Source organism: Bos indicus x Bos taurus, chromosome 10 (genome assembly GCF_003369695.1).
Source record: "Bos indicus x Bos taurus breed Angus x Brahman F1 hybrid chromosome 10, Bos_hybrid_MaternalHap_v2.0, whole genome shotgun sequence".
NCBI classification, from domain to species: Eukaryota; Metazoa; Chordata; class Mammalia; order Artiodactyla; family Bovidae; genus Bos; species Bos indicus x Bos taurus.
This window is the reverse complement of record NC_040085.1, coordinates 79686610-79708621: the sequence shown is the minus strand read 5'-3', so window position 1 is coordinate 79708621 and position 22012 is coordinate 79686610. Positions and strand designations below refer to the sequence as shown.

At 54.1% G+C, this 22012-nt stretch overlaps 1 protein-coding gene across 3 annotated transcripts in view; it reads left to right on the top strand.

The window, feature by feature from the left end:
• The first annotated feature begins 2755 nt into the window (after window positions 1–2755).
• Window positions 2756–22012, top strand: part of LTBP2 (latent transforming growth factor beta binding protein 2) — a 110326-nt gene continuing 91069 nt past the window's right edge. The window contains exons 1-2 of one of the 3 annotated variants that reach the window (XM_027552433.1): window positions 2756–4644; window positions 11346–11416. In XM_027552433.1, coding sequence (XP_027408234.1) covers window positions 3806–4644; window positions 11346–11416 — 910 coding nt within the window. In that variant the 5' untranslated portion in view covers window positions 2756–3805. The remainder of the gene's footprint in view (window positions 4645–11345; window positions 11417–22012) is intronic. The other 2 variants (XM_027552432.1, XM_027552434.1) reach the window with 2 other exon arrangements.

The window sequence follows — 22012 nt, the reverse complement described above, 5'->3', positions numbered from 1 at the left end:
GGCTTGGACACATGGGAGGAAAAAATAGCTCAGGGACGAAGCGGGATGCCAAGGTTTCTGGCCTTGGGAGGCTCACGGGGACTTGAGGTGAGCGCTGAGGGATGAAGAGGAGAGATCCTAAAGGAACTGGGCAGGTCATGAGGTGAGGAAAGGAAGCCAGAGCTAAAGAACTGGGTGGATGATGGGGTAAGGAAAGGGAAGTGTGGAGCTGAGGCTTTCCCATAGCTGCAAAGGAGCAGAGTCTCAGTGAGACTGCGGTGCTTTCTGGGAAGTGAGATGGCATTCATCCCAACACGCAAGTGCAGAATTCAAGGAGATCCTAAGGGCCAACCCTGCAGGCAGCAAGCACATGGACTTGGACCAAGAACCACCACCAGGAACTCAGCTCTTCTCTCTGAAAATGGGTATAATGATACCAGCCCGCCCTTCTTGACGGGATTCTTCTGTGGTTCATTCAGTTAACCATCCACTGAACATGTAATTCCTGTCTGTCTATGAGAGGCAAGCCCTGTTCTAGGTTCCGAGGAAACAGTGGTGAGCCAGGCAGGCGAGGTATCTATTCCTTTAGAGCTATCACTGTGGCTTGGGAAGTCAGACAAGACTTCCATAGGCTGTTGAACAGGACTTTTTTCTGTGGTCTTCAAACTTCTGCTGAAGCTGCAAAGGCTGGAACAATAAGATTAAATACTCTCACATGCCAAAGAGAAGTACTAGGCATCTTAGTAAAGGCAGAACCAGTTCAATAACTATCAGGACATAGCCCTGGATGTGCTGTGTGCTTAGTCACTCAGTCATGTCCAACTCTTTGCGACCCCATGGACTTTAGCCCACAAGGCTCCTCTGTCCATGGCATTTCCCAGGCAAGAATACTGGAGTGGGTTGCCATTTACTTCTCTACATCCTTGGATTCCAGTCTATAAATAAAAAGGGATTGAAGAAAGTCACTAAGTCAGAGAACACTTGCCTTGGTAAGCAGGGCTGAGATTTCCCCTGAGGGTACTCCCCAAGCTGACCAAGTGAGGAAAACCAGTCACAAAGATTTGGGGGCCTCCAAAGAAGCAGAAACTATCTTGACTCCCATAACTCTGCCTCTACTGATGCTAGCTGAGGTGCTAGAAGTTGCAAGCACCCCAATGCACCAAAGCACAGCAAGAAAGTTCTTGGGCGAACTCAGCCTATGTCTTCAGGAATTGGGGATGCACATAAAGGAAGTAAATTGTGTGCATCCCTTATCTGGAAAATTCTGCCTGTGGAGCCTGGCTGGAGTGGCTCTTGTAGCAGGATGAGATGCAGCCAACTCAGCACTGGTTTGTTGGCAGGGACAGGAAAGTCCCGTGGCAGATAGGAGACACAGGGAAGTTGTCCAGAGAGTGCTTTTTCTATGGTAGTGCAGGGCAGAGATCCTGCAGAGAGCTTCCAAAGAACCCACAAATGTGCCCATGAACAAGCCAGAGAGCTGGGCACCTGCTAGCTAAGGGCACCTGTCACGTAGAACTTTACCACTTTTCCTCTAACACCTCTCCCCCAACCCTGACACTTGGAGGAGCCACTGCAGAAAAGGAAGGTCAAAAAATCAGACCACACCCCACACTCCCCAGTACAGGATCTTGAGCCAGGGGACAGGCCCATGGCAGGAGAGGAGGGGTATTAAATTGGATACAAGATTGATTAAATTGGATGAGGTTTTGATTTGGACAGGACCAGACATTTTAGTGCCTGAAAAATTGGTCTTAATTATAGAAATGAAACTGTTTTTGTGACTGGTGGGGATGGGCAGCCAAGGACTCTGCTTGAGATGTCATTAAGGGTGGAGAAGAGAAATTCACCACAGTATGAATTGTGGCAATGAGGGGAGAAAAACAGAGCTGCTTCCTGCTTGTCCCTCTTCAAGTTCAGCCCATTCAATAAATCAATTATTTAGGCAAACAAATAAATAATTTCAACTAGTCTAGAGCAATGAAGGTGAAACAGGGTGATGTATGAGAAAGCGATGACTTGAGAGGTGGTTGGGAAGATACCCTGGAGAAGGAAATGGCTACCCACTCCCGTATTCTTGTCTGGAGAATTCCATGGACAGAGGAGCCTGGAGGGCTACAGTCCATGTGGCTGCAGAGTTGGATAGGACTGAGCAACTAACACTTCCACTTTTCACTTCACTGGGAGTGGGAAGGCTGCTGCTCTTAGGTTAGGGCGTCAGGGATGGCTGCTCCAGGAGGTGATGTTTGAGCTGAGAGGTGAAATGGTAAGGAGCTCATCCTGTAAAACATCTTGGAGATGAGTGTTTCAGGGAGAGCAAAAGTGGACATTAACTTAGTCTGTTCAAGAAGCAGAGAGGAGACCAACATAGCTGCAGTGTGGTGAGCTCTCCAGGCCAAGGTGAGATACATCAGGGAGGGGGCCAGTCACGCAGGGCTTTGGAGGCCAGGGTCAAGAGTTGAGGCTTATTTTCAACATTAGATATTTACTGGGTCTGTCCTTTGTGTGGGGTGGGATGTTATAAACCAGTGTCTTCCTGCCTATTGGGTCTCTGCCTCTCAAGAAGCAGTGTGCTGTGTGTGTGCTCAGCCGCTCAGTCGTTTCTGACTTCTGGCGATCCTATGGACTGTAGCCGGCCAGGCTCCTCTGTCCATGGGATTCTCCAGGCAAGAATACTGGAGTGGGTTGCCGTGCCGCCTCCAGGGCATCTTGCCAACCTAGGGATCAAACCCAGGTCTTCCTCACTTCAGGCAGATTCTTTACCATCTGAGCCACCAGGGAAAGCCCTAAGAAGCAGTAGGCTGCAGAAATGCAGGGGGTGGGAGCAGGGATGGTTGCCAGGCCTTTAGACTTTAGGGCAGGGGACCACGGGGGTGAGTGAGGAGCTGATGGCCGAGGGGTTCTAAGATGGGTGGCCGTTGGCATTCTAGCATCCCTGCCCTCTCCCTGCGGACGCAGAAGATGGGAGCACACACTGCATCAGTCAGAAGCAATCCTGAGGGAGGGAGAGGTGGAATGGGAGGCTAAGAGATGGGATCTGAACTCCAGGCTGCAGGACTGGATTTCATTCACCTCTTGCTCACACGCTGTCTCCTTAAGTGACCTTGTTCCAGATCCTCCATGTTTATTCCTCGGTGAAAAAAAGAGGACACCTCTTGCGGGATCCGCCGCCATCACCGCCTCGGGCTTGTAGGCTCGACCCTGACGCAGCAGGAAGGGGATTAAGATCAAGGAGCGAGGGCGGCCAGCAGCGGCAGGTCTGGACAAGCCGCAGGACAGCCAAGGACGCGGCCAGGTCCACCAGAGGGCGCCCGCCTCCAGACGACCCTCCCGCGCGCTCTCCCCGCGTCCCGCCGCGGCGGAGACAGGCGAGCTGCCCCGCGCTGCCCCGGCTCCAGCCACAGCCCCGGGCCGAAGCCCCCAGTGGCTCGGGCGGGAAGCGAAGGGTCCGGAGCCCGTACTTAGGGTCCGATCTGGCATGCCGTTCTTGGTACCTCTCCCGACCTCCTTCAGACCTTCGAGGCTGCAGCCTTAGTCTTCCAACCATGGAGTTTGTCCTTGAGGTCAGGGGCGGGAGATCAGTTCCGGACAGGTCAGCAGTTCAGCTTGCCCAGGACAGCAGAAAGGTGGCTCGGGTGCCCCTGTCCCGACAGTTGTCATCTCGCCTGCCAGCCCTCGCTCGGGTCGGCCCTGCGCCGCCCCCAGCTCCTCACGGGTTAACCCCCCTCGCCGCCCGCTCGCTTCCCGGTGCCAAAGTGGGTGTTCCTGAAATTCCTCTCTCTCCCTCTCCCGTAATAAGGGGGCTGAACTGTCCCTCCGAGGAGGGGGCATGGTGTGGATAAAAGAGACGAAAAATCAGGGGGAGGTTTCCAAAAATAAAACCCTCCAGTTCTCCTTCCGAAGGCTACAGCGACCGGGAGAAGGCGCGAAGGTGCAACAGCGGTGCGCGCCCAGCGGGAGACGCAGCGCGGCCTCCAGGCTCGGTGCGCGCAGCCCCCTGCCGCTCCCGCCGCCTGGCTCCGGCTCCAGGGAGAGCCTAGCCCGCAGTCTGACTCGGGGCCCCCTAGACGGGAAGAGGCGGGCCACCGGCAGGGGACCGGAGCGCAGCCAGCGGGCGACGGGCGCACCGACTGTGAGCCCCAGGGGCCGTTCCCCGCGCGCGCGCGCGCAGCTCTCCAGGCGCCCCGGCTCCATGAGGCCCCCAACCACCGCCCGCTGCCCTGGGCGCGTCCTGCAGAACCCCTGGAGGAGCTTCTGGCCGCTCACCCTGGCTCTCTTCGTGGGCATGGGTCAGGCTCAGAGGGACCCGGTGGGAAGATACGAGCCGGCTGGAAGAGACGCGAGTCGGCTGCGGCGCCCCGGGGGCAGCCCCGTAGTTGCTACAGCCAAGGTGTACAGTCTGTTCCGGGAGCAAGACGCGCCCGTCCGGGGTTCGCCGCCCGCGGAGCTGGTCCAGCCTAGCTGGGGGAGCCCCAGGAGGTCCACCGAGGCGGAAGCCAGGAGGCCGCCCCGCGCACAGCAGCCTCGGCGAGTCCAGCCACCTGCGCAGACTTGGAGAAGCCGACCCTCGGGCCAGCAGCAGTCCGCACCCCGGGCCCGGGCCGCGCCGGCTCTCCCGCGTCTCGAGACGGTGCAGCGGCCGCGGGCTGCGCGAGGGCGCCTTACGGGGTGAGCGCTGGAGAGGGAAGGGTGGGGGCTTGAGGGAGCGAGGGTCGGTCTCCCGAACACTCGTTCGTGGAGGGATGGGGATGTGTAGACGAGAGGACAGGGCGGGGGCTCTGCCTGTCTCCCTTCTGTCTTCAATACTGCGGGAAACAGACCGAGGTCCCCAAGCTGGGGCTCTATCTGACCCGCTTTCAAAAAGTAGAGAGGAAAGAGAAACACCGTCCACACCCTTTCGTACCAGCTCTCGCCCAGATCCGACGTTAAATCCTTTCCCAAGGCGGCAGTGCATTCGCCCGCGCTCCTCCCGTCTGCCTTAACCGGTGTCTGCTGACGCCCGCTGCCCGCAGAGGTGCGGGGATCCGAAGGGGATCGCGGAGAGGGCATCGGAGTGGGTGTTCCAGGCGCTTGAGAACCGGGAGAAGCTGAGCGGCCTTAGTGCGCGGTGGGTGGACGATGTCGGGGGTGGGGGTGGGGGCTCCAGAGCGCGAGGGCTGATGCATCTCCAGGAACGAGGCTTCGACGCCTGCCGTGGGGACAAAGCTGTGCGTTGGGGCACAGGCCGGCCTGGGTCCGCGGATGGCTGGACGAGGAAGTGGGCGTGGACTCGGGGGCACTTTGGGCAGGAAACCTGTCCGCGGGTGTGGCTGTGACACTGTGGGTCCATGGCGGAGTGGGTCTGTGTGTGCGCCTGTGCAGCAAGGTGTCAGCACGACTTTGCAGGACTAGGTCTCCCCTCAACCCTGCCATTTAGTCTCTCCCCCCGCACCCCGCTCCCGATGCAACATCCGCTGCCTGCCGAGGGCGCCCTCGCGGCGTAGGGGACGCTCCCCAGCCATCCTCCCCCCCCCCCCCCCCAAGATGAGGATTCTCACGGCTGCGGGGCGCTGGGCCTGGCCGGAGTGGGACAGGTATCTACAGAATGGAGGGCGGGCGAGCCCGGGCAGTACGGGTGCCCGGTATGGGGCATCATCGGGGAGGCTGAGAAGGAACCTGGCGGCCCTTCTGGGCCTGGGCCCGATTTGCCAGTTGGGTTCAGTCCCCCGGAGCATAGCATGAAGGGCGCTGCATCCCCAGGGCTACTCCTGAGGCTCTTCTTACTGCCTCTCCACTCCCTGTTTTCTTTGGCTGCAGCACTGCTCTCCTATATTTCAGCAGGATTCTCTCTCTTCATTCAAATCTCTGTTTAGAGAGGCCCCACCCTCTCTCTTCACCCTGCTGTATGTTTCTTCATAGCAGTAATTCCCATCTGACATATTATGTTTCTGCTTTTATGGTCTGATCTCCCAGGGCACACTAATGTCAGCTCTAGGAAAAGAGAGGCTTTGTATTCTGCATTGCTGGGTCACCAGTGCCTAGAACAGTGCTCGAGTTTAGTTGCAGCTTTCTAAGTACCTGTTTAATGGGTGAAGGAATGTCTCACTGTCCGTGCAAGGCCTGGCTTAAGGCAGACGCAGAGGAGACCTGGGCACTGCCAAGTGGCTTAAACAGAGGATCAGTCAGCGAGCAGTAATGGCTGTGCAAGTGAACACGTGCTTCCTAAGAGCAAGTGTGCCAAGCTAGGGACAGGGGATGCGGCCCGAGACAAAGACATTGTTCCTGCCAGGAGAGCAGCTCAATTACTTCAAGTCAAATTGGAGAAATGAACACATATGCACTGGCCAACATGCTTTCTAGTACCAGAAGCTTCCTGTTAAAGCATAAAGGAAAGGATGATTTGGGCTGAGGCACTCAGGAAAAAGAAGCCCTGTGAGCTCCAGCCCCTGGGATTCATGTGGGGAAGAAGGTGGGGGTAGCAGGAGTAGGACCCCGAGATGTCACACTGCCCGAGGACAGGGGCTTTTTTTTTTTTTTTTACTGTGGGCAGTGGCCTAAGGGCAGGTCTGTACCTTGGTGTCGGGGAGCCACAGGGCTGAGGCTGGAGGCATAGATTTGGGCCAGATCACGGAGAGAGCTTACCCTGTCAGCATTCTGGTGGGAGTTGGGGGGAGGAGGAATAGTGGAGTGGAGGTGGGAGGATGAACTATTAGCAGCTGTGAAAGGAGGTGGTGATGAGCATAGCAGACTGTTACCAGGATATGGCTGGTAGATGTGCACAGGTGTGTAAGTACCTGGGTTGGATGCCACCCATAAGCATCTGCCAAACACAGGTGCACACATCACCCAGCACATGCTGGGTTTGACTCCTCCCCCAGGTTATTTTCTGCAGCTTTGATAAAGGGTGGGTTCCTCAGGCACTCCAGCTAGCCGGGGAGGGACTGAGTGGCAATTGTCCATCGACTTCTTCTCCCTAAGTCCATTCTGACTAATGGCTTATGGCCAGGCTGACCTCTCTGGCAATTGCCTTGAGAATTGCTCAGGGCCAACCAGGTGGTGCTAGAATTAAAGAACCTGCCTGCCAGTGCAGGAGGCACCAGAGACATGGTTTTGATCCTTGTCGGGAAGATCCCCTGGAGGAGGGCACCTTGGAGGAGGGCACCTTGGAGGAGGGCACCTTGGAGAATCCCAGTATTCTTGCCTGGAGAATTCCATGGACAGAGGAGCCTTGTGGGCTACAGTCAGTCCATGGGGTAGAATGGACTGAAGGGACTAAGCTTGCATGCATGCAAGGACTAAGTGCCACCTGCTGGTAAACCTTGGAATTGCATCACTACTACTGGGGATTCTTCATTCATTCAACAAATATTTGGAAGGTCTCCTGTATGCCAGGCACTCTGCTGGACCATGGGGATACAGCAGTGGCCAAGACAGCCTCTGTCTTCGTGGAACTTGCCATGTAGTGGGGATTTATTGCACACAATGAAGATTTTAAGTGTGTGCCAGGCATAGCGCTAGGTGTCTGGGACACAGAGTAACCAAAGCAGAAACAATTCCTGCATTATTGAAATTTACAGTCCACACGGGAGTTTTTAAGCTATTGTTTCCCAGTATTCAGTGTTTATTAAGCTTAGCCTCACAGCATACCACTTTCATAATATTTTCCTCTTTTTTTCTTGTTCTATTATTTTCTTTAAATTTATAAACTGTTAAAAATAACAGGATTTTGTGTTTTATTTATTTTCAAGTGTTTTATATTATGAAGTATTATACAAGCTTATAAACCTACAAAAGGTATTGGAAATAATACAACTAACAATCCAATTTTTTCAAACTTTAATATTTTGGCATAGTTTGCTTCTGATTTTTTTTAGTTGAAATATCTTCTGCAAGTTTGTCTCCCCTCTCCCCCAATGTTAACCACTACCTTGAATTTACTAATGATGCCAACCTATGTTTTTATACGATTGCTGCAGATGTGTGCATCCATAGCTTATATAACATTGTTTTGCATATTTTAGGTAAGTGATACCATGCTGCATTATTCTTCTACAATTTGCTTTCTCCTCATTAGATTTTTGAGATTTAACTAAGTTAATATAATCAGCCCAAGTTTATTCATTTTAATTGTTGGATATTATGCCATTGTCTGAATATACCACAGTTTATTTATCCATCCTTCTGTTTTTGGACAGTTAGATGAGTTACATATTTTGGTATTACAAACAGTGCGTGACTCATTTTTATAAATAAATAAATCCATTTGCAAGGACACTTTGTATCACTATCCTAAGTTGAAGATGGTACCACTTGTCATAAAGAGAAGGTAACTGTAGGAAAATTGAAATGAAAACAAAATGTACTCCAAGTCTAGTCAGATACCATTATCATAGGAAGTTCAGCCCTGTAGTGTGTTCACCCTATTGGAAAGGGAGATTGGCAAGTGTTGAGGGGAGAGGACTTGGCATAAAAACCCAACCTCGGACAGAGATTTTTCCTCACTGATCTAATCAGACTAGAAACATCGCTAAAAAGGGAATCACTTTCTCCCTGTGTGATTCAGCATTGCTGCAAGTTCTGAGTATGGTAACCTCAAATCCCCTTTTCTACCCTCAGTGTTGTTCATTCACCTTTTTGGGAAACACTGGCTCCAGTAAAACAAAGAGGTATTAAAGGTGCACCACATGCCAGGCCCTGTGTTAGACTTTAGGGGCACAAAGAGGAATAAGACCCCTTAAGGTACTCGACACATACACCAGCAGCCTGAGACGATCGGTAGCACACCGTGTGGAGGCTGGAGAACAGGGAAGGCTGGGTAGACGTCAGGGGAGGGTCTACCCGAAGAAGGTGATGTTTGATCTGGAGCGTGCCAAGGATTTCAGTCGGCAAAGAAGAGAGGTAAGGCCATCTAGGCAGAGACAGCAGCTTAAGCAAAGGCGTCAAACGGTGCCCACATGTAGTACAGCGAGGGGACGGCAAACTTTGTGTCATGGCTTTGGTTGTGGGTGGCCGTGGAGATAAGGGAGGGGTGATGGGGGCAGTTAGACTCTATAGGCAGGTGGGGTCGGGTTGGCTTTGTAGAGGCCAGTGGAGAGCCTGGCGGCGGCTGTAACAAAAAACCAGTATGACCAGATTTGTTCCAGGTGGAACAGCAGCTGTCCTAGGCTGTTAGCCAGATGCGTTCCCAGGGGTTGGGCAGTGATGCTGGATATCGGGCTAATGTTTGCGGAGCAGTGCCGCCCCGAAGGCTGGGCTTATAAAAATCTCTGAGCGGTATCTTCCAGAGAGCCAGAACCCCTGAGTCATCTGCCCCAGCTAGTCAGTCTCATCTGCTCTCTCCAGCTAACCGGAGCCCACTGAACACTCATCTCCCATCAGGCACCTCCTGGAGCTTGCACCCAAGACTCTGGCTGGTCTCCTGGATCTCTCTGGAAGGCCCTGTTAGCTGAGCGTGGCTCCTTTGCTTGGCAGCTTTGATCCTGACCAGTTCTCCTGGTGGCCCTGGCGGCCTTGAAGGCTCTACCCTGGGCAGGCAGGGCAGGCCGAGCCGCTGCCCTCCTACAGTCAGCTCTGTGGCCATCTTGAGGGCATCTAGGGTGACAGGCTCAGGGGGCCTCCTGGAGCTGGGCTCCACGCCACGACCTCTCGGCCGGGCAGCTTCATCGGTCTGTGCTCTCTGGGCTTCCCCGGACGCTAGATTTTAGAAAACTCCCAGGGCTTGCTGCCTGTTTTTCCTCTCAAAGACCTCCCAGGCCTCTCAGAGGCCTTGTCACCACCACCAGGGATAATGACTTACAAATGGGTGGGTCGTGCCCCCTCCCACTGGGGCACACAACTCAGAAGCCATGGGTAGGAGGGCCAGCCCTTTCTGCAGAACCCAGTGACTGACTGAGATCCTGGTGGGGAGGAGGCCTTCAGGGAACCAGTAAACTGAGGGAAGCAGTCCAGAGAGGCTTCGAGGTAACCAAGACGGCACAGCCCTCGGCCGAGGGGACATTCTGTGAGCTCCCTGGGAGGCAGCTCCCCACAGCTTTGGGCCGAAGGGCCAGAAATGGGCCTCAGCATTTTCAAATGGCAGGGATTTATTTTGAATGTTTTGTAAGGTTTCAAAAACCACACCAGCTTTGGGGTCGACACAAACGTCAACCAAACTCTTAAGTGGGACCAGATGCCCCCATGCTGGCCAAAGAGGTAATGGGAATGGCCTCCTGGTCAGCCCTTCATCCCGACTCTCGGACTCCATACCTCTGCCGCCCTGCTTACCCTGCGTTTCAGTGAGTGCTTGGTAGACAATTTCTAATGGAAACCATGGGATATGTGAGGCCAGAGCCCAGCCCAGTCTGAGCTGGGGAGGCAAGACCCCAGAGGTCTTCTCCAAGAAGATCCCTCTGGGGAATTCACCGGGGTCTGGGCAAGTGGGTCTATAGATCGACAGTCAGGGTGGGTGAAAGCTCCTGGTGCTGTAGGGCTCCACTGGAGACCAGAGGGCAGAGTTTGGGTGGGCTGGGTGAATGGCCCTGATGGCAGCTGCTGGTCAGTGTCTCCTGTGGGGTCAGTGTCCTCGGTGCTGGGGGAAGGACTATCCCCCCTTCAAGTAAGTTCCAGCAGCCTGCCCGAATAAAAAGTGTACTCGCCACGCAGAGCGGCTTACGCTGAGTCCCCAGCCCCATTGTCCCACCAGCCTGCCACCTCCTCAGCCCCTCTTAAAGGACATTCTGGAGCCTGGCTTTTTCCATCACCCTCCCAGTTGCTCGGTCTCACCCTGTACCAGCCTGCCCGAGGGCTAAGGCTCCTCCCAGTGTGCATTTGTTGGCAGGGGATACAGATGTAGGTCCTTAAGGCTGTTGTGTGTGTGTGTGTGTGTCTTCCAGCTTCCCTTGGATTATCAACATTTGTTGGCAAGGGCCATGGTGATTATTTTTTGGTGAGAGGCCACGTGGACTTGGAGCGTGACTTCGAGTTGGGTCAACCTAGGTTGGAGTCTGGCCCTGACACTTCTTGTTTAGTCTTGGCAAGGGACTGAGCCACTCTGAACTTGCTTTTTGGTTGTCTTCGTGATCCCTGTGCCAGTGGAGTGCCTTCTTGTGTCAGGGGCTCTATATCCCTATCTTGTTGAATCCTCCCAATAACCCCATGAGGCAGGTATTATTATCTGCCTTGTACAGATGATGAGAGTGACGCTTCCCTAGGTCGTGCCACCAGTGGCAGAATCAGGATTCTGTCTTAGTGCCCGCCCCTGGGCCGTGCGGCCTCCCTTGAGAAGGGGGACAGTGCCCAGCCTGGCAGAGTTTCCCCAGGCCCTGCCTGTAAAGGGCAGGACCATCAGACAAGTTCTGTGAATAATCCTGCTCTGAGCATCCCACGCTGACCCTGTCTTGGTGGCCCCACAGGAGGAATGTCTGCGGGGGACAGTGCTGCCCGGGATGGACAACGGCAAACAGCACCAACCACTGTATCAAACGTGAGTGCCTCCACTCCATCCACCCTCTGCCCGCCTCTCTCTCTCCACTGAGCTGGGCCGGGCGTGGCATCTCTAGAACCTGGAACACACGTGTCTTCCCCAATCCACCTCCTGAGCAGGCAGCCCCTCTCCAGTGGGAAGCAGTGGAAGGGAGTAGATGAAAAAGTGCCTCCAGGGATTTCCTCGGTAGTCCAGTAGTTAGGACTCTCTGCTTTCACTGCCGAAGGCCTGGTTTCAATCCTTGGTCGGGGAACTAAGCTCCCACAAGCTGCATGCCAAAAAAAAAAAGACTCCTGATGACTGAACTGAAAATGACTTCTAAGATAAATCCCTGCTTGTGTTTATAAAGCTTCCTGTATGCCTCTTCTGATGCCCCTCTGTGTTGGGGCTCACCCCTAGCTTGCCCTGGGGTCTGCAGAACACACCTGGCCCCAGAGCCTCTGCATCACACCTTCCATGGGAAGAGGGCACTCACAGTGCGTGCTGTGGGGATCCACCTCTGCTCTGGCCCCTGGCCCCTGGGGCCATTCTACCAGCACGGTCAGATGAGTCTCTGCTTCTGTGTCTGGAGCAGTCTTCCTTTGGACCTCTCCCAAGCCTGGCAGGCTGGCCCAGATTAGAAAAAATACTGCCTACCAACCGCACCTTTACTACCACCAGCACGACTACCGTAACTACCATTGGCACTGTTATTCCTCCGACTGCCCCCAGCACCGTCATTACTACCACAGCTGCTGCTGCTGCTCCGACTGCTGTTACTGTACCGCCCACACCACCACCACTGATACCGCGACAATGACGATGACTATACTGCTACGAGCTAACAGCTGGGGACTTACTGTATACCCGACGCTGCGCTAAGCTCTTAACATACATCATCTTACTTGAGTCTCCCAGTCCTGTACCGTGAGTATTTACTGCTCATCGCAGTTACAGCCTAGGACACTGAGGCTCAGGTTGGCTAAGAAACATGCCCGAGGAGACAGTACTCTGAGTCTGGCTCAGGAGGCAGACTCTAGGCAGTCTGACCCAGAACCCCGTACTCTTACCTGTGCGGGTTTGCTTTCTCCCAATACTAACTGAGTTTAGGGCCTTCTGGACTCTGGGAGCGCCACAGGTGATGACTGGACAGTTTCAGAGAGCTTGGATCTTCCTCCCTCACACCCCGGGGCCCCTCTCGAGTCTTTATCAGCACCACACGTGCCCCCTCCAGTCTTTGTGGCAGTACAGGAGCTCTGCCCAGCTGTTCCTCCTGGATCCGATTCCACCCTCTGCCCTAAGCCTGGCTGCAAAGCCCTAGTCTCACCAGCACCCCTTCCTGCCCAAGGACAAGCCCTAGACCCTTTCCAGTGTGAGAGTTTCACAGCCAGTGGTCCAGCGGGGTGATGAAAGCTATGGTGTTCCTGTCCCTGATGGATGCCCTCATTTCTGCTCTCCTGATGCCTTCTGAGACGGGGATAGATAGGGATGCAATGGGGTTGCTTCCATTCCTACGGGGCTGGCTCACCAAGCTTCCAGTTCTGCCTCTGACCTCGTGGCCTTGACCCTCTCCCAGTCTGATGATGAAGCCTGGGCAGAATCTTAGGTCTCTCTGAGGATCTCCAGATAAAGACAAAACTCCAAACTCAGAAACAAACAGCAATGCAGATTTCTACCTGAAAATTCTTTCCTTTGGAGGAACCTGAATTAGTGGGGCTTGCAGAGGCTAGGTACGCAGTGACTAGGGGCACAGTTGGGGGAGGAACCCTTCTCCATAATTTGAAAGATAAGGACCGTGTGCCTCAGATGACTTGCTCAAGGTCACACAGCTCCTTAGTAGAAGATCTGGGACCTGAAATCGGTGACTCCCCTGGGCAGAGAAGCCAAGGATGTGGGTAGCCCAGTAAGTTTTACAATCAGGAGAAGCTCTGGGGCTGGGGACTGGACACTGGTATGTTATTAAAGTTCCGTAGGTGATTCTAGCCAGGGCTGAAGACTGCTAAGCAGAGTTTGGGGTCAATCATGGGAAGATCTGCTTTGGGGAGCCCTACTCAAATTTGAACGTTTCCACGAATCCTCTGTTGTTGTTCAGTCGCTCACTTGTGTCTGACTCTTGGTGACCCCATGGACTGCAGCACATCAGGCTTCCCTGTCCTTCACCAACTCCTGGACCTTGCTCAAATTCATGTCCATTGAGTCGCTGATATCATCCAACCATCTCATCCTCTGTCGCCCCCTTCTCCTCCTGCCCTCAGTCTTTCCCAGCATCAGGGTCTTTTCCAATGAGTCAGCTCTTTGCACCAGGTAGCCAAAGTATTGCAGCTTCAGCTTCAGCTTCAGTCCTTCCAATGAATATTCAGGACTGGACTGATTTCCTTTAGGATTTTCTGGTTTGATCTCCTTGCAGTCCAAGGGACTCTCAGGAGTCTTCTCCAGCACCGCAGTTCAAAAGTATCAGTTCTTTGGCACTCAGCCTTCTTTATGGTCCAACTCTTACATCCATACATGACTGCTGGAAAAACCATGGCTTTGACTGTATGGACCTTTATCAACAAAGTGATGTCTCTGCTTTTTAATATGCTGTCTAAGTTTGTCATGGCTTTCCGTCCAAGGAGCAAACATCTCTTAATTTAAAGGCTGCAGTCACCATCTGCAGCAATTTTGAAGCCCAGGAAAATAAAATTTGTCACTTCTACTTTTTCCCCTTCTATTTGCCATTAAGTGATGGGGCTGGCTACCATGATCTTAGTTTTTTTGAACGTTGAGTTTTGAGCCAACTTTTTCACTGTCCTCTGGGATCTTATTAAAGTGCAGACTGTGACTCAGCAGGTCTGGGGTGAGGCTGGAGAGTCTGTTTCTAACAAGCTCCTAGGGGATGCTGATGCTGCTGGTCCACGGACCACACTTTGAGTAGCAAGCCCTGGGGGGCGCCTCTGGAAGCCCGGGGAGGGATTTGGGGCTAGAAATGAGGAGGAGGGCTCGTAAGTTCTAAAGAGCTTAGCAGAGAGTGTTGCTGATGTTTGAAGTTGGGAAGGCTGGCTTCAGAGTGGGTGGCCTTCTCCCTAGCTGCCCGAGGGTCTGGGCACAAGCCTCGCTTGGGCCTGAAGGCTCTCGATTTCCTGACTTGCTCATGACTTTCCAGCATCATTCTCTGCCAATCTGGAGTTTCAACACTGGAAACTCGAGGTTGGGTGAGTCTGCTGATTGTCAGAACTGACGTGTGTGCGCACCCTTGAGCCCAGAGCAGGGGGCAGCTGCTCCGGTGCGCCGTCAGTACCCACTCCACCCTGGGGGTCCTCAGCCCTGTTATTTCTCTCCCTGGTCTTCTGCTGCCCCTCTAGGTGTCTCTGGGACTCTGGCATGCAGGCTGGCAGCGCTCCAGGAGGACTTTGCCAGTGGGTGTTAGCCTCTCCCACTAAAAGTCGACTTGCCCACTGAAGGTCTGTGTACTAATTAGCTGGGCCCAATGCTGTTTGCTTGTTGCTATTTTGCTGCTAATGAGCCTAATGAGAACCACGTGGATGGTGGGGTGTTGGCCCTGGATGGCTGGTCCAAAGCTCTGTCAAGTATGGGCTCTTGCTTCCACGCCCTGTCAGCTGGCAGTCCTGCTTCCCCTGAGTGGTTTGCGTCTCCCTATCCCCTTCCCACGCTCTACTCCCCTGGCTGGAGCCAAGGCTGCCAGTACTGGGGAGTGTTCATGATTCTGGCCTAGCGGTTTCACAGATGTAGGGTGCCTCTCCTGGTCTGGCAAGATTGGGGGTGACAGGGAGGGGTGTGGGACATTCCCCCAACTGCCAAGTCTAGTCTCAGAAGGGTGCAGGGAGTCAATCCATCCTCTGGTCTCTTCCAGATACCTGTGGGTCCAGCCCACTGGCCACGCACAGGGAGTGATTGTCTTTGTGCCCTGGGTCTCCCCCGACCCCCGGCTTGCCTCCTCTCATGGAATCCTTGGTTGCCGTAACATACCGGCCATCTCCCTGGCAGCCTCTCTCTCTATTTCTGTCCAGCCCCTGGGCCTTGGGGAGCCACAGTGTCTGCAGGTGTCTGTTGCTGGAAGCCTAGCTGCTCTCTGCAGCCTGGCGGGGTCTGGAGCTGGGCCCTCGCCTCCTCCTCTGGTCTCGGTCTCCTCCTTCCCTTCTGTGGCTTTGCCAGCTCTGCCACACAATTTATGTGTTTATGTATTTGTGCAGGCAGCTCGCTGGGGCCTGCCGGCCCGCTCGGCTGAGGCGAAAGACTGCAGGGTGTGGGGAGGCTGGATCCTGTTTAGAGTTAGGGCTTTTGGAAGACTGTCCAGTCTTCCCAGACTGACTCACCCCAATACACACACAGCCTTTGCGGGGACTTCTAAAGGCTCATCCTGGGGAAGAGGATTTGAAGAATTCTCTGGCTTCTCCTTTTATCTCAGCCTAGATGCACAGGGGCTGGGGCTATTCTGGGGAAGGCAGAGGCTCTCAGGGAAGGGGCTAGGAGGACTACCACCCCCACGCCCCCACCAGGACTAAGGCACAGAGTGAGAACATGTACTTTAGATTCCGGTGCCAGATTCAAGGAGTCATGGCTTTGAATCCCGGCTCTGTGTCCTCAAGCAAGTGCCTGGCCCTGTCCCAGCCCCAGAGCCTCACCCAGTGAGTATAACACCCAGTAAGTGAGGATAACACCTCACCCAGTAAGTGGGTATAACAGTCTCTATAGAGCTGCTTCTAATAATAGTAACACACTCAAGATCTTACCGAGGGTTGGAACTTGATTATTAATTTTTAACCCTGACAACAACCCTCTTGTAAATCATATTTGACCTTTATCCCCATTTACAGATGAGGTTAACTCTTTGTCCAAGTCATGCAGCTGGGAATCGGCAGAGCCTGGGTGTGAATTTAAGTAGCCTGGTCCAGAGGACAGGGCTTGACACCACGCTCCTGGGAAACGAGTGAGTGCATATAGAGAGCCTGGCATGGGGTGACTTTGGCTGTGATCTTACTCAATCCAGGAGGCTATGCTGCCTGCCTGGGTTTAAATGCTGGCTCCATAGCTTAGCTGCAGGACCCTGGGCAAGATGTTTAAGCTCTCTGTGCCTCAATTTCTTTTTCCGTAAAATATGACTAATACTAGTCCCTGCCTCACAGAATTCTAAGGAACAAAGAGATAGCTTAGGGCAAATGTTTAGTTCAAAGCCTGGCATGTTCTGGGTGTTCTATACATGTCTGGCCTTGATGGTGAGAGCAGGGACTGTATCTTGTGGCCCCTGCGCCTGCAGCGCAGTGCAAGTGTTCATTGGATACAAGGAGCAAGGCTCACCAACAATGTGCTGAGCAACACAGGGCCTCTCCCAGGCCTGCGCAGAGAGGTCTCCTCCTGTTGCCCTGGGCTCATCAGCCTTTTCATAAAACTCCCCATGGTGCTCGGGAGACCCTGGAATGGCCTGGGCACTTGTTCTTGTGTTTTGGCCCCAAGCCTCTCTACGTGTGGGGCCATTACAACAGCATGACTTCTGGACCACATCTCAGTGCTGTGAGGATCCCCATCCCTTCTGATCTGAGCTTCTCCTGGGTTTCCCTGAAGGAGCTCTTCTGGCCCACCCAGCCCAGCCCTGCAAATGACCCTACCCCAAAGGCCAAGACTCTGGCCAGATGGGGAAGAGCCCCAACTTTGGAGCCAGACTCTGAGTTCAAACTCTTGTTCCATCACTTACTTGCACGGGGATCTCAGACAAGTTTCTGGACTGCTCTAAGCCTCAGTTTGTCCTTATGTCAAATGAGGGTCAGACTGGTACCATGGTTGTTGTGAGAATCTTCAGAGGAGATACTTGTAAAGAAATTGGCCCCAGGGTCTCCTAATGGTAAGTGCTGAGCAAATGTTAGGGAAAAGGGTCAGGGCACGTGTGGGATTTGCAGGTTCATTACTGATTGTTTAGGAACCAGCAGGAACTAGAGGCTCGAGCCTACCTATGGCTCATCTCTAGGTGAATCGTCTGATGAGATTCAGTAGTTGGTGGGAGTGGTAGAAAGGAAAGCGGAAGGTGTTAAGGGGAGTTATCACACAACTGCAGTGGAGACCCAGCTAACACAAAGGCTACAGTCCTAGCAAGAAACATTGCCCATCTCTACCCCCTCCATGTGGGGGTACCCTAGATCTTCCTGTTGAGCAGGTGTGTGCCCTCAAGTCTTTTTGCTCAAAGGAGTATATAGGAGATGCTCTTACCCAGGGCCTTCTCTGGAGGCTCAGATGGTAAAGAATATGCTTGCAATGCGGGAGACACAGAAGTCGCAGGTTTGATCCCTAGGTTGGGAAGATCCCCTGGGGAAGGAAATGGCAACCCACTCCAATATTCTTGCCTGGAGAATTCCTTGGACAGAGGAGCCTGGTGGGTTACAGTCCATGGGGTCACAGAGTCAGACATGACTGAGCGACTAACTCACACGCGCACGGATGTACACACATGCATGCACACATATACACACACACAAAGAATTCTATGGACAGAGGAGCCTGGTGGGTTACAGTCCTTGGATCACAAAGAGCTGGACATGGCTGAGCAACTAACACTTTCACTTTCATTTCCCCAGGGGGTCCTGAAGCCAGGGGCTGTGTCCTGTCGATGCCAGTGGGGTGCCTACTTGGTACATGTGTATTAAAGGACTGAATGGGTGAATGATTACTTGGGTGACCTGACAGTTTCCTTCTGCCATCCCCAGCTGCCTCTTCTCATCTCCTCGGCTTTGCCTTTCCTACTCAACATCTTAATGTTGGGCTACCTTTAACGTTCTCCAGATCTTCCAAATCCTCCTCCCAGAGAGGGGGGACCGTGTGAAGCAAATCCAGCATTAGTTGCCCCCCTATCATTGAGTGCCAGTAGGCACTGTGCCAGACAATTAAAACACAACACTAATAAGAGTGGCAGTACTCGCTCTGTGCCAGGGATCACACTAAACCCTTCAGCACCCCCCGCCCTGTGAGCGGCCACCACATCGATCTCTGTGCTGGCTCCTCCCATGTCCCTTGGCTGCTGCTTCTCCTCTGCCCAGCAACTAAACATTGGACTGAGTTCTGGGCCCTCTTCTTTTCTTTTTCACTGCCCCGTCCTGGAGTGATCTAATGCATTCCCGTGGATGTGAGCATCGTCTCTGGGCTGATGACGCCCAGATTTATGTGCATCTTCAGCCAGACCTCTCCTCCAACCTCCAGACTCCTTTCATCCTGCTGCCTCCTCGACATCTTGATGCTCTTGATGCCTCCAGACAACCTCCCACCCCAGCTTTACCAAAGCGAGCTCATGGTTTCCCTCCCTCTGAGCCAATGTCCCTGACCAGGTCTTACCCACCCTGTTAAAAGGCAGCCTGTCTGTCCGAATGCTCATGCTGCACTCTTGGGACCATTTAGGACACCTTCCTCTTGCTCGGGTTTTTGTCCAGTCCTTCCCCGAGCCCTGTGTGCTTCACTTCCTAAATCTCTTGGGAGCCTCTCTGCTTCTCACTCTCCCACCCCTCACCCCACAACCAATGCTTCTCCAGTCTGTGGTCCCAGGCAACAGCGCATCCTCCTAGGAGACCGCTGCCGCTGGCTGACTGCTCCCACTGTCCCCCTTACCCTCCGGTTCCATCTCGTAAATTGGATAATCACACGTGCGTGTGTGTTAAGTCGCTTCAGTCTTGTCTGACTCTTCGAGACCCTGTGGACGCTAGTCCGCCAGGCTCCTCTGTCCATGGGATTCTCCAGGCAAGAATACTGGGGTGGGTTGCCATTTCCTTCTCCAGGGGATCTTCTCAACCCAGGGATGGAACCCACATCTCTTATGTCTCCTGCACTGGCAGGCGTGTTCTTTACCACTAGCACCACCTGGGAAGTCCAGATATTCACACATCGCTGGACAAACCTTCCTGCGGCAGTGTGTCCAGCCTCGTGTGTCAGCCCCTCGCACACCGAATCCAGTCTGGGTTCCTGGGATGTGCCGCCTCCAGGCTGTTCCACGAGATTTCTCTCATCTCTGTAGGTGGCTACCTCCTCATCCTCCTTCCGGTCTCTGTTTCCAGCTCCCCGAACTGCTCTGTGGAGAGTTGCCCCCAGCAGCCTTGTTTTTTTGGATCTCAGCCCCTCGACTGTTTCCTCCATCCTTCATATCCCGACTTCTCTTCCTCTGCTTGTTTGTTTACTCATTTTATGAGTCTTGCTGAGCTGGAGGCTCTGTGAAGAAAAGAATCTCTTTCTCTTCGAAAAAAAAAGTACGGTACCGTCCTAGGCAAAGAGTAAATGTTGGATGCATGACAATTTTCTAGAGAAAACGAGACTGGCAGAGGTGATGAAACTTGGCTGAGGTCACCAGGCTGGAATTCAAATGCAGCTCTCTTTGACTGTAAGGCTGCCCTCTCCTCCACATGTCTGCCCTGGCCTTGGCTGAGTTATAAGTGGGAGTGGTGTACCCCTTCCCTCTCGACCTTCGTGGGTCTTGGGCATGGAGCTGGTGTGTCTGCAGAAGGGCTTGGATGGCTCCATGTCAGCCACAGATCTGTCCTCCATGTCCTGGAGCGGCTCCCCTGGAAAAGACAGGGTCCCTGGGCATGTCCCCGAGGAGGGCTGCTTCAGGATTCCATCCCATCTCCAGGCGCCCTCTTTAAATCCCTGCCTCCTCTAGACAGAGCCCTCGAGGCTGTGAAGGGGGTGGACCAGTGAGCTTCTGCTTTAGGGCAGGAGCTTGCGGCGAGCCTGGGCCTCAGCCCCGGGCCTCCGAGTCCTACCCAGTGGTCCCTTGCTCATGCCTGCTGGAGCTGATGGGAATTGAGGCTGCTCTCTGCCCCAGCCCCTGGCCCCCCAACTGGCCCAGCATCTCGGCATTTGTTAATGCAATTAGCAGGGCGGTCCATGCTGAGGGGCTGGGGGCCAAGGTCTGACTCACACCTCCCCTTCCTCCCCTCCGGCCGCCAAACGGTAGAGGCCCACTCGGCCTGCCAGACGACGACGTCTGCAGAGCGCGCGCGAGGGGCCAAGAACGGCATCTTTCTCTCATTAGAGGCTTTTATGTGAACACAACTGCTATTTTGGAGCCGGGCGCTTGGCTGGCCCCTGAGCCCCAGGGCTGCTTCCAGCCCTCCTGAGCTGCCGCCCCAGCCCAGCTGTGGTGGGAACAGCCGAGTCCTTAAGGACCTGACTTCTCCCACAGCCTGGCAGTTCGGGACCGAGTTGGGGTCTGGGGGGGGACACAGCCCCTGGTCAGAGTTTGGGTGTGGAGAGGACGAGTCCCCCGTGGATTCTGAGAGTGTATGAAGGCCAGTGAGGGGTTTCCTGGCCCCGGGGCAGGGGCGGGGCTCTGACATCAGGGTCCCCTTTTTTTGGGAATCAGAGGTCAGGCTGTGGAGAAACAGCTCAGGGCCACAGTTACCGCCGCCCTCCACCCCCCCCCACCCCCTCCACTCCCCCCACCATCCAGTGAGATGAATTGCGAAGGCAAACTGAGGCTCCAGGTAGGAGTCTAAGGTGGGGTGCGAGGGAAGCGAAGTCCTGAGGGTGGTAGGAAACTGTCCTGCCTGCAAAGGCCTCCAGGTATGGAAGAAACAGGGCCCTGTCCTGAGGAAGGGACCGGGTACTCAGTGGGGGAAATCCTAGTGTTCCACTGAGGCAGAGTTTAGGAAAGATGGCGGTTTAATCTGAGGGGCTGCTGAGGAGCCTCGGGTGTGGGGGTGCTGGGCCCAGAGTCTAATCTGGAAGCTAGATTTATCTCCCAGACAAGACAGCGTGTGGGGGGCCTGGAGGCCTCGGAGGCGGGTGCGGGCTTAAGCCGCCCACCCTGAAGTCAGTGCCTCACCTAATGGATAACTGATGGAGGGAGAAGGCATCTCTAAGTCCCAGGAGAGAGAGCTGATGACAGGAGGCCTGCATGATGAGGGTGGGTGGTGGGGAGGAGGCCGGCGTGTCCGGCACCTGAGAGGCAGCCCTGCCGCTGCCCCCCAGTGCGTGTTACATCTGTAACCAGGGCCCACGTTGTCATTGCCTTTTCCTGGGAAAAAGGTTGTGGCAGAGAAATCCAGAAGCCCTCTTGCTTCCATCCCTGGGGGTGTGGGTTTTTTGTTTTTTTTTAAGCTTTCTTTTTATTTTTAAAAGCTTTGCAAAATGCTGTCCAATACAACTTCCTGTGGAAACTTTCTGTGGAAATGCTCGGTATCCTGCCATCTAACATGGTAGCCATGAGCCTCCTTTAGCTGCTGAACCCTTGACATGTGGCTAGTGCAACTGAATTTTAAATTTTATTTAATCAGTTTCACTGTCAATAGCCCTGTGTTGCTCATGGCTACAGGCTTCCCTGGTGGCTCAGAAGGTAAAGAACCTGCCTGCAATGCAGGAGACCCGGGTTCGATCCCGGGGTTGGGAAGATCCCCTGGAGGAGGGTATGGAGACCCACTCCAGTATTCCTGCCTGGAGAATCCCCAGGGGGAGAGGCGCCTGACGGGCTACAGCCCATGGGGTCGTAAGAGCCGGACATGACTAAGCACAGCGCAGCACGGCTCATGGCTACAGCATTAGACAGCACTGGACAGCACAGCCCCAGAAAGTGCAAGCACTTCCACGTCCCTGATTTCTGCTGAGGCTCACACAACTCTTAGAGGCAGCAATTGTCAGACCCATTTGATG